At 40.3% G+C, this 12,798-nt stretch overlaps 1 protein-coding gene across 12 annotated transcripts in view; it reads left to right on the forward strand.

The window, feature by feature from the left end:
- LOC122542077 (RNA binding protein fox-1 homolog 2-like) overlaps positions 1-12,798 on the forward strand; it is a 370,347-nt gene that overhangs the window by 201,656 nt on the left and 155,893 nt on the right. The window contains exon 1 of one of the 12 annotated variants that reach the window (XM_043679402.2): positions 10,585-10,770. The exons of the other annotated variants lie outside the window; for them this stretch is intronic. Within the exon in view, the coding sequence (XP_043535337.1) occupies positions 10,726-10,770 (45 nt within the window). The 5' untranslated portion in view covers positions 10,585-10,725. Of the gene's footprint in view, positions 1-10,584; positions 10,771-12,798 lie in introns of those variants that run through there. 12 annotated transcript variants of the gene reach the window in all.

Raw genomic sequence — 12,798 nt, forward strand, 5'->3', positions numbered from 1 at the left:
TCAGAAACTGAAGTAGTCCATGTTCAAATCTAACGAGATCTGGACAATACCTAGGCTTGGGCTGACAAGTGGCAAATAACATTCACTCCACTCAAATGTCAGGTTACAACCATCATCAATAAGCGAGTATCTAATGGTGTTAACATCATTGAATCCCCCACAATCAAAATACTGGGGGTTAATATTGACCAGAAACCCAACTGGACTCATCACATAAACACAATGGCTACAAGGGCAGGTCAGAGGCTAGGAATACTGTGGTGAGTAACTTACCACCTGACTCCCCAAAGCCTGTCCACCATCTACAAGGCACAGGTTAGGAATGTGATGGGATACTCCCCACTTGCCTAGATGAGTGTAGCTCCAACAACACTCAAGAAGCTCGACACTCTCTAGGACAAAGCTGCCTGCTTGATTACTCATCCACAAGCATCCATTCCCTCTACCCTCAATGCTCAGAAGCAGCACTGTACCATCTACAAGCCATGCTGTAGAAATTCAACAAAGATTCTCTTCCAAACACACGACCGCTTCCGTCTAGAAGGAGAAGGGCAGCAGATATCTGGGAACACTACAACCTTCAAGTTTTCCTCCAAGTCACTCATCATCCTGACTTGATAATATGTCACTGTTCCTTCTCTGTCGCTGAGTCAAAATCCTAGAATTTCCTCCCTCATGGCATTGTGGGTCAACCCACAGCAGGTTCAAGAAGGCAACTCACCACCACCTTCTCAAAGACAACTAACGACAGGCAATAAAAGTTGGCCAGGCAGTGACATTCTGCAAATGAATAAATACATTTTTAAAATATTAAGAATGAGAGGTTGGTGCCCTTGACATCAAGGTGGTCTTTGACACAGTAGCATGAAGGAGCCTCAGCAAAACTGCCCTCTCAAATCAGTGTGAGTTCAAGTGAAAATATTCTCCTGGCTGGAATCATAAACCTAATACAAAAGATGATGGTTGTGGTTATTAGAGACCAATCATGTCTGTGCCGGGAGATCACTGCAGAAGTTCCTCAGGCTGCTGTTCTCAGTTCAAACATCTTATCTGCTTCATCAATGACCTCCCCTCCATCATAAGGTCTGAAGTAGGATGTGCCCTGATAATCGCACGGCATTTATTACAATTTTCCTGTTTCTCAAATATGAAGCAGTCCCTGTCCATATGCAGCAGGTCCTGGACAGCATCAGGTTTTGACTAATGAGTGGTCATATTTCAGAATATACAGAATGAATACATTCAACAAGGGGGGGGCCGCCATAATAGTGATTGTAACAAAGTTAAATCTAGTGTCAAACTTCAGAAAAAAGCGTAATGTCAAAATAGCTGGCAGAGTATTGGGCAGTATGGGAAAAAAATAAAAGAATGGCAAAGATTAATAAGTATAGACAGAAATGGCTAGAAATAATATCCTTGGATGTTGATGTCAACAACTATTGAGCACTTTGAAACTGTTAGACACCACCTAGATTTGGAAAAACTTCATTGGAAGCCCATATCCAGCAAACTAATCTCAAGCATTGTTCTGATGAAGGGCTCTGGCCCGAAATGTCGATTCACCTGCTCCTCGGATGCTGCCTGACCTGCTGTACTTTTCCAGCACGCCACACACTACTCTGGTAGACTCAAAGGATGGTTATCTCAATCTCTGATGATCGTGGTTGAAGATTTTATGTAAGCAAATCATAGATTTAGTTGGTTGAAATGTCAGCATTCACTTTCACTGCAAGATTCTAATTTTTAGCATTAGTTTGACTGAAGTTAAAACAGGATTGTACGGCAACAGGGGGCGGCACGGTGGCACAGTGGTTAGCACTGCTGCCTCACAGCGCCAGCAACCCGGGTTCAATTCCCGCCTCAGGTGACTGACTGTGTGGAGTTTGCACATTCTCCCCGTGTCTGCGTGGGTTTCCTCCAGGTGCTCCGGTTTCCTCCCACAGTCCAAAGATGTGCAGGTCAGGTGAATTGGCCATACTAAATTGCCTATAGTGTTCAGTAAGGGGTAAATGTAGGGGTATGGGTGGGTTGCGCTTCGGCGGGTCGGTATGGACTTGTTGGGCCAAAGGGCCTGTTTCCACACTGTAAGTAATCTAATCTAATCTAGGATACCAAATCGCATTTCCTTGCTTGTCTTTTACCAAAGTATTTGAATTCTTTGATTTATCTACTTTTTTTTGTTACAAGCTTGAGTTAGGAAATGACAGTATATTTGTAGTCCTGCAGTTAATAAGATTTTTGTTTTTGTGATCATTCTGCTCTGGGTGAACAGATCCTGAATGTTTATCTTTACCATATAGAACATTAGATGTAATTACCGCATTAAATCAGAGGCACTAGATTAAAGTCAGCAACAGTCAGAGGCTTGATGCTGACATATAGGCAGCTGTTGTGTAGAACATAGATGGAGGCTCATCTGTTACTGGAGAAGAAGAAAATCCCTAGTATGCAGCCAACCTGCCGGGCTGACTAGCACATGTCATACTGTGAAGAATGTTAAAGCTATTCTGCTTTTGATTTTGTACATAAACAATATAAGAACATAGCAGGAATAGGCCATCTAATTGCTTCTTGCAGAGTAGTGATTAACATTTCTCCTGAATTGCCACGTTGATTTTTGTTTTATATTTTTGCAGAAGATCAGTAATTACAGCTAAGATAAAATATCTCAGTTTGACACTGAACTGGAACAACGCCTTTATTTTAAGATTTTCAAAAAATTCATTTGGACAAGCTAAATACTTGAGCGTGAAATAGGCAGAGCCATCTCGTGCAACTTTAATCTTTGCTCAGATCTGAATGTATGTGAACAGAGCAGATTAGCGACACTCATGTCTTCATGCAGGGAGAAGGGAAACTTAATGTGGAGTTCAGATGGCTGTGGTACGCTGTGTTCCTACCCACTTAACAATGGCTAATTAGCAAGAAAAGAAATCAAAGTTTTTGGACCAAGAGCTTTTCTGTTATTCATCCAGTTTATTTTGTGGGTTAGGCATATTACTGGGATATGGCTGAATGTAAATAATGAGAGATTGACTTTGATCATAAGGAGCAGTGAAATTCTTTGTGGAGTATTATGACGACATTGGGCAGTGCTGTTTGGGTAAGAGGAGGATTGCTCACTGCTCTATAGCTTGAGGGGTCCCAGCTATTGTCCAGCTAGGACACTGCTAGCCATATATTATTTAAGTTTTAGACCTTACTTATCTGATGCTTTATCTGGGTTTTCCTACAACGCAGGTTTCTTGCAACCTTACACAAGAATCAATAACCATGGTTTGACTGGTGGATGTGTATGATGGTGACTATCACTTCTTTGGCTTAATATATTTTCAGGAAGTTAAAGGTTAGAAAGCAGGTTTGGAGAAATAAAATGAGAGTTATACTGAGAGATAGGCACAGTTCCCTTTGCAGTCTGAATCAGTGACAAGAAAACTACTTTGATAATTGGTACAATACATTTCTGGTGGGGACAGTAATGCCAATTGGGGAAGAGGGGAGATTTTCAACCCTGTGGTATGAACGGATGGGAAATGTTTCCTTCTCAGGTCAGAATGAGCAATCGTGCTTCTCCTGGTCCACAAGGGAGAGAAAGGAAAAAAAAGAAGGGTAAAACAACTCACCTTCTGGCTCTTGCCTTCTGATGCTGGCAGAATTGACCTGCCAGGCAAAAATTTGCAGATGCGCCTTCGATGTTAGCATCCGGGTGAGTCTGCTGGCTTGGATAGGTGTTCTTGTCGCCTTCAATTTAATATTTCATTCAGCATTATTAGTGGAATGGAGCAGTGAAATCCATAACTTACTTCTGCCACTCCTCACCTCTAACCGATTTTTCACCAGTTGGGAAATTAAAATTGACTTCACGGATTCACTCACTTGAGCCTCCAACAGACTTATCAGCTGTTAATCTAGGATGTTTCTTTTTCGGGTACTTGCCTTGTGTAACATTGATTAAATACTTTCGAAAGCAAGTATGTCCTTATCTGTATGTATTTTTGAACAAGCACACGGATCTCTTGATTACTCATTGATAGGGAAGCACCCCAACATGAATATAGGAAGTTGTTTGCATTAATGGAACATGTTTACAAATAAATGAGAAATTGTATGCTTTGCAGCCAGTCTCTACCAGAATGGATGTGATGTTTTGAGGACATGGTGAATACTTTATGACTGCAAATACGTTTCACTGGAATATTAGGTATTCCTCTAGTATCTACCAGCTATATATGTCCTTGTACCCTCAACTTCGTTTCACTGGTGGCCTCTTGTACATTTTCACAGCAAGTTTCATCATTAGAGACTTTCAGCTTTCAAAACCTTCCTTTCTGTGGCAGTTTATCAATAAATAAGAATATAAGAAGTAGGAGTGGGTGTGGGCCCTTACTTTTATTTAAACTTAAGATGATAGAGATAGCTGAAGTGGACTGGGTAAACAGACCAAAGACATGATACAGAGGCAGTGGCAGACAAGGATGTTTCATAATTCTCAACAAAAATATATTCCATGAAGGAAGCAAGGCTGTATGAGAAGAAGCATCATCAGTGGCTAACTAAGGAAGTTAAGGATGGCATTAAATAGATTTTTCATTATTGCTGCAAAGATTAGATGATCAGAGTAATAGAGATGTACAGCACGGAAACAGACCCTTCAGTCCAACTCGTCCATGCCAACCAGATATCCCAACCCAATCTAGTCCCACCTGCCAGCACCCGGCCCATATCCCTCCAAACCCTTCCTATTCATATACTCATCCAAATGCCTTGTAAATGTTGTACTTGTAGTAGCCTCCACCACATCCTCTGGCAGCTCATTCCATACATGTACCACCCTCTGCGTGAAAAAGTTGCCCCTTAGGTCTCTTTTATATCTTTTCCCCTCACCCTAAACCTATGCCCTCTAGTTCTGAACTCCCCCCCCCCACCCCCCCCACCCCAGGGAAAAAGCTTTGTCCATTTATCCTATCCATGCCCCTCATGATTTTATAAACCTTCATAAGGTTATCCCTCAGCCTCCCAATGCTCCAGGGAAAACAGGCCCAGCCTGTTCAGCCTCTCCCTGTAGCTCAAATCCTCCAATCCTGGCAACATTCTTGTAAATCTTTTCTGAACCCTTTCAAGTTTCACCTCCCAACTCCTGTACTCAATACTCTGACCAATAAAGGAAAGCATACCAAACGCCGTCTTCACTATCCTATCTACTTACGACTCCACTTTCAAGGAGCTATGAACCTGCACCAAGGTCTCTTTGTTCAGCAATTCTCACTAGCACCTTACCATTAATCGTACAAGTCTTGCTAAGATTTGCTTTCCCAAAATGCAGCACCTCGCATTTCTCTGAATTAAACTCCATCTGCCACTCCTCACCCTATTGGCCCATCTGGTAAAGATCCTGTTGTAATCTGAGGGGACCTTCTTTGCTGTCCACTACACCTCCAATTTTGGCATCATCTGCAAACTTACTAACTATATCTCTTATGCTCCTATCCAAACCATTTATATAAATGACGAAAAGTATTGGATCCAGCACTGATCCTTGTGGCACTCCACTGGTCACAGGCCTCCAGTCTGAAAAACAACTCTCCTCCACCACTCTCTGTCTTCTACCTTTGAGACAGTTCTCCACCCAAATGGCTAGTTCTCCCTGTATTCCGTGAGATCTAACCTTACTAACCAGTCTCCCCGGGGAACCTTGTTGAACGCCTTACTGAAGTCCATATAGATCACGTCTACTGCTCTGCCCTCATCAATCCTCTTTGTTAGTTCTTCAAAAAGCTCAGTCAAGTTTGTGAGACATGATCTCAGAGGACTGAGAAGATTTTAGAAACCAGGAAAGCATGACTTTTTAAAAACAAAAGTAATTGGAGTAAGAAATATAAAACCAGAGTAGAAAAGCTTTGACAAGTATATCAATAGAAATAGCAAAAATGAGAATTGGTCCCTTAGAGTGTGAGATGAGGGTATTAAAAATGGGAAGACAAGAAAATGACCAAAGCTTTGAATGAGAATGTTTTGTTTGTCTTCACAGAAGAAAGAAAAAGTTTCTTAATAATAGTAGAAAGCCTAAGAGGCTAAAGAGAAGGGGGAGCATCACTAGAGAAAAACAATAGTCATTCTTTGGTGCTATAGGCTGGCAAGTCTTCTTCAACTGATGGTCTGTATCCCTTCTTGAAAGAAATGGCTACAGAGATAGTGAATTAACTTTTGTAATCTTCCAAACTTCTTTAGATTCTAGAAAGGATTGGAAAACTGGAAATGTAACATCTCTGCTCAAGAAAGAGGGAGACAGAAAGTGAGTGCTAAGCCAGATATTCTAATATTTGTCTTTGCGAAAATGCTAGAATCCATTGTTAAAATGTTAATAACAAAACTTTTGGCAACCATAACTGAATTGGCATAGCCAACATGCTTTGTTAAAGCAAACTACTATTTCACAAATGTATTAGAATTCTTTGCTAATGTAATAAGTAGAGTGGATAAATTGGAATCAGTAGAGTAGTAAAAGATGAAGAGTTTATGATTTTGGAGGTGGTATGTTAGCATGAATAGAGGACACAGTAACAAATAGGAAGCAAGGTTGAGGAAACTGGGTCATTTTTAGTACGGCAAAGTGTGACAGCTCACCAGATGAACATGAAGCTAGAGAAGAAATATTTTCAACTGAAGATGACTAAAGTCAAGTACATAGGTAGTGTACAGACAGTTAAAAGACTTTGCCCTAATCTTGACATGGTGTAAATTGCAGCTTGGATGCAGTAACTGACAGTTGTGAAGATGGTTCAGTGATTTGGTACTTGAACAGGGTGTGGAATCTTCCATATTTGATGAAAAGCAATGGAATGACATACTGGAATGAACAGTTTGTTGTTATGAGAAAAGGCCAGACAGACTGGGCATGCATCCTCTGGAATAGAATCAGAGGCGACTTCATTGAAACACTCGAAATCCTGTCGGGATTTGACCAGGTGGATATTGAAACTATGTTTTTTTTCTTAATGGGTGAATCTGGAATCAGGGTTATAGCTTAAAAGTAAGGTGTTGCCCATTTACTCCAAAGAGGAATAAGCATTTTTGTGTCTTTGGAATTCCCTTTCTCAAAAGGCAGCATTTGCAGATCCTTTAAATATGTTTAAGGTAGAAATAGGTAGATAGATAGATTCTTGAATGCTAACAGGCTGAAAGATTATCAGGGGTATGCAGGAATGTAGAGTTGAAATTAAAATCAGATCGACCATGATCTTAGTGGGGAAGTAGGCATGAAGGGCTGACTGGCCTTCTCTTGTTTCTTTGTTTGTATGTGCATGCTCTGAAAGCCATCAAATTGGACAGATCAAGGGAGCTGCATCACCAATTACAACTTCAATGATACAGGTATTTGAGAGGCGAGGATAGTCTGAAACTATCAAAGGCAGAACTGTTGCTAAATGAGAATATTGAGCATACAGAGGTGAACTGTTAGCCTTGGTGGCATCTTGTACAAAGGAGCTAGTAGTTATCTCCAAAAAGATGGTGAAGTTCATCAATGCAAGTCATTAGAAATGAGTCCTGTCAGAGGAAGACTAGAGAGTTCCAACCCTAGCACACCACCTTAAGGGCAACAGGCCATAGGCAATAAATAGAGATAAATCAAAAGTGAGGACTGCAGATGCTGGAAACCAGAGTTTAGATAAGAGTGGTGCTGGAAAAGCACAGCAGGTCAGGCAGCATCTGAGGAGCAGGAAAGTCGACGTTTCGGGCAAAAGCCTATTCCTGATGAAGGACTTTTGCTCGAAACGTTGATTTTCCTGCCCCTTGAATGCTGCCTGACCTGCTGTGCTTTTCCAGCACCACTCTAATCTAAATAAATAGAGATGCCCATATCCAGTAAATGATGCAGTAGCTAAATATGAACAAGGAGATTTAAGGACCACATCGGCTAATATATTATTTGAAATGAACATCAAGCTAAAAGCCAATTATGACAATACTATGGCTTTAAGAGGTGTATATTCCCTTTTTTTTGGTGAAGAGAGGTTGAGACAGAGAGGCAGAACGGTCTGTTCCAAGCCAATAAAGTAAACTGCTTCTGAGGCCTTGGGAACTTTTTTTTTAAGTTGGAACAATAGTAGCAGCATGAATGGGTGGAGTCATGCTCCCACAGAGCCAGAGTTTGAGCTTGGTTTTCAGTAATTGTTGGGATTTTAAAGCTGCCTTACTCCCTTCCCTGTTATAGCAAAACACTCGAGTTCTCTGTCTCTGCCAGAAATTTCTCTTGATGTTCTTTCCTCCTGGACTTGAGAAACATTGCATGTGAGACCATCTATTTTACTGTATTTGCCTTTGTCAAGGGTGTGTTTATGGGATGTTACTATATTGGACCAACTACTGTTTAGTAGTTAAATAATCTGTCATTCTGTTAAGTTTCCCAGTAGAGTTAAAGTAAGACTAATTCTTTGTTTTATTTGTATTTTAACTGTAGAGTTGGAATAAAATGTGTTTTCCTTAAAACCAAATATTGAAACCAATCCAATTACATCTGAAACACAACACCTTACACTTGCCTTAAAAAACAAAAAAAAAGGTCTATGCCATCTCCTTGATATATTTGGAGGGGGTTTGGTCTGGCTCGTAACAAATTTGTGACATTCCGGGTAGACCATGAGTGAAGGTTAGAGTAGACCTCTTTACTCTCTCCAGCACTGATTATGTAATCAGAGTCAACTCTCATTCAGACTACTGGAAGCTACACCAGGTGACATCAAGTACAATTAGTGAGATTATGGAATGCCTGAAAACTCACTTAAGTCATCATAGCTTTCCTGACATTGTGACATAATGGGCCTCGGTTCACATGTGAAAAGCTCAGGAATTTTGTGAATGATTTCAAAATTCACTGATACAGATCATCTCATTGTCCCCAACGAAATAGGCTGAAGCAGCAGTGAAAATTTAGATAATCAAAAATTAATTAGATCTAGTACAGATGTATACGAGGCAGTCTTAGAGTGAAGAAACATATCTATTGAAGGTATGGAAAGTAATCCAGTCCAGCAAGTAGCATATGACACAACCAGACTATCCTTCTGACAGCAAAAAAGCTCCTGAAGGCGGAAATGGTAAAATGAGTGAATGACAAGATAAAAGTAAAATGATATGCAGCCCACACTTCACTTTGATAAAGTTTCCAGATTGTTGTCAGAACTGAAAGTTGGATAGCCGAACAGAATTGCAAGTATTTGGCACATTCAAAAGTCAGCCCATGTGGCTTAGAACCTGTGTAGAGAAGCTGTCACCTCAATTGTATACAAAACAAATGACTATATCTATCCGTACAATGACAGACATGTACATGAAGTGGCAAAGTTGCTCCTTCGCAGCAGTTAGGTAACGAAGATTTGATTTCACCAACTGTGTGAGGAACTGAATTACCCTCAGTCCCAGAGATCAACCGTTCCCCAATAAATGCAGTGGATCAACATGAACAGTTACTGCAACAGCAACACTCACCATGGCTGAAAGATTCACCAGAGAGTCAACGTTCCTCTCAAGAGCCAGCAAACACCAGATTAGCAGCCAACAAAAATTCACATGTACGATATGTTGGTCTGAATTCTCTGAAACTGGCTAGAAAGAATGAAAGTGTTTTGTTGATATTTTCTGTATGGACTATTTTTTAGGTGTGTGTAATAACTTGCAAATGATAAAACATTGCAAGCTTCTTTCTTTTTATGAAGGGAATGTTTGAGTAAATCACTTTGCATACTGTGGCTTTCCATTCTCATGTGACCTCCAATGTCATGATCTGTAAATAAAGAGTTTGGGCAGTAGCCATTTCACACACCATGCAACAGTACAAATATATGAAGACCTTTACTTTGTTAAATGTGATAGCTGATAATACAATATTGGCCCTATTGGTGCAGCACAAATATAGCTGACTGATTTGGAAGCCAGCTAAATTTTTAAATTTGTAAAATGTTTTATTAAAATAACATGGGAAGTGTTGGGAGCAGTATAACACCATAAAAATAATTTATTTTAAAAAGTTAGGTTGATAATGGACTGTTGTTTCAATTCTTATAATGTTTCAAGAAAGCAGAATCCAACTGGTCAAACTTAAGCATTGGAACAGCAGTGAATATGGAAATCGCTTTACGTTAAGTGGTGCACATATTGTATAGTTATATAAGGGGTTAACTTGCCTCCTGCAGTCTTCCCAGACTTCGCATCAGTTTATATTGATGACTCCTGTCACTGTTGCTGACATAAAGAAATTTAACAAGATTAGCTGTATTTGTTTAAAGTGGATATATCAGTAAAGATAGAACGTAACATGTAAAACTGTTTGGAATGTCCTGTTGAAAGGCAGCTTTCAAACGTATAAAACGTGCCTGTTTGAGCTAAAATGGCAAGTGTGCACCTGTTTGTATCTATTACACTGCAGGAACATTGCTTTTAAAAAAAACTTTTGTCAGGGATAGTGAGAAGCAGATGCCTTCTCTACAAACAGATCGAGTCTTCAGGGCCAGGACACGAGGGTTAATTCGCAGAAGTTTGATTGCAACAGCTGAAAGCATGTTACCGGGCAGCAAGCCTCCCCTCCTCACGTTGCTGAAGGCCTGCACTGTGTGCATCACAAATCCTTAAACAGCTGTTCACGTTTGACGGATAGACCAATTCTCACACTCATCCTAGTCACAGTGCCTTGGTTCTCTTAATTCGAGTGCCCTACAGCAACTCGTAAGCATGTTCAGTGTCTACTGTATGGAATATCCTTACCCTATGTTACAGGTGAGTACTAGCTTAGAAATCCATGCTTTTCAGAGTCCGTTACTTTGCTGCTGGAACTCCACTGTATTTGCTTATATGTTGTCTTTGAAATTGGTTGAAGTGTTTTCTGTGCTATAGTGCTTTGTCGAAAACCTGTAGCGCTCATATAGATTTGTAGGTTGGCATTAGAAAACACTTGTAAGGTACAAGAGTCTTCTGATTAAAATGTGCTTGAATCCTCTGAGGTTATTTCTGTACTGCACTGCAGAGTTCTGTACATCTTGAAGCAGTACTGCCACTATTCCCATAGAGGGGAAGCTGTAGTATAGCATTCCAAACTCTCACATCATAGAGATTTTGTGGCTGCATGATGTACACAATTGTGTAACCAGTACTGTCATTTGACTTAGAGGGAAAATTCTGTACTTGTCATGTTTAAAATTAGCTGAATGCAATTAGTAATATTGGTGACCATTTCGAAGCAAGAGATTAGTTTTTGTAAAATGTACACCATAGACCATCCTAAAGACTCACTCTTTCAGTAAAGATTAGTAAATTAGAGGGAATCCCCAAGTTTCACACAGCTTAACATTCTATTAGTTTTGTAGAAATACTTATTTAGGAGCTCTCTGACACATTTGGTAAGTGCAAACTTTTGTTAAAGTTAGTGTTACAGCATTGGAGGGTAAATTTTATTTTGTTTTAAGTTCAGCTAGCTGGAGTTGGTTGAAAATTCCCTATTGGGTCTGTGACTTCAACAGTGAAGCCCCCAAGGTTTTTATGTCTCAATCGTGTTCACTGCCTGCTGTTGGAAAGTGTAAATATTCGGGTCCTGGATAGAGGACAGAATCAGTCTCCACTGAATTATTTTTAATGAAGGTGACTTGGATGAAGGACAGACGTATGTTGCCAAATATGTTAATAACACAAAGAAAGGTGAGAAAGTAAGTTATTAAGAAAACACAAAATTACAAAAAGATATTGATTACATGAGTTGGCAATGATGTGGCAAAAGAAGAATAATGTGGGAAAATGTGAAATTGTCCATTTTGGCAAGAAAGGGAAAAATAGCTGTCTAGATGTTTACAGAGCACTGAGATACAGAGGGATCTGGGTGTCCTCGTGCTTGAATTGCAAGAGGCTAATGGGCCAGTAATTAAGAAAGCTCATAGTAAGCTGTCATTTATTGTGAAGGGAATTGAAAATGGAAGTATGAGGTTATACTTCAGTCGTACAGGGCTCTGGTGAGACCGAATCTGGAGTACCGTATATAGTTATGGTCACTTTAAGAAAGGATATAACTCTGTTGGAAGCAGTTCAAAATATTTCTAAAACGAATACCAGGAAGGGAAGGCTAGACAGAATGGACAGACATCTGCTGGAGTTTAGAAGAGTCAGAGGTGACTTAATTGAAACATACAGGGTCCTGATGAAGGGGCTTAACAGGGTAAATGTGGAGAGGATGCTTTCTCTTATGGAAGATTTAGAGCTCGAGGTCACTGTTTAAAAATAAATGGTCAACTATTTGAGACAGATGAGGTGATTTTTCTTAGGGTTTTGAATTCTTGGCATTCTCATAAGACTGTGGAACCAGTCTTTAAGTAATTTTATGGCCAAGCTAGATAATTCTTGTTAATAGACAATAGACATTGGGTGCAGGAGTAGGCCATTCTGCCCTTCGAGCCTGCACCACCATTCAATATGATCATGGCTGATCATCCTTAATCAGTATCCTATTCCTGCCTTATCTCCATAACCCTTGATTCCACTATCCTTGAAAGCCCTATCCAACTCAAATGAATCCAGAGACTGGGCCTCCACTGCCCTCTGGGACAGAGCATTTCACACAGCCACCACTCTCTGGGTGAAGAAGTTTCTCCTCATCTCTGTCCTAAATGGTCTACCCCGTATTTTTAAGCTGTGTCCTCTGGTTCGGCACTCACCCATCAGCGGAAGCATGTTTCCTGCCTCTGGAGTGTCCAATCCTTTCATAATCTTATATGTCTCAATCAGATCCCCTCTCAGTCTTCTAAACTCAAGGGTATACAA

This window comes from Chiloscyllium plagiosum, unplaced genomic scaffold (genome assembly GCF_037043375.1).
Source record: "Chiloscyllium plagiosum isolate Xiang-an unplaced genomic scaffold, Cpla_swu_hap1 HiC_scaffold_33, whole genome shotgun sequence".
NCBI classification, from domain to species: Eukaryota; Metazoa; Chordata; class Chondrichthyes; order Orectolobiformes; family Hemiscylliidae; genus Chiloscyllium; species Chiloscyllium plagiosum.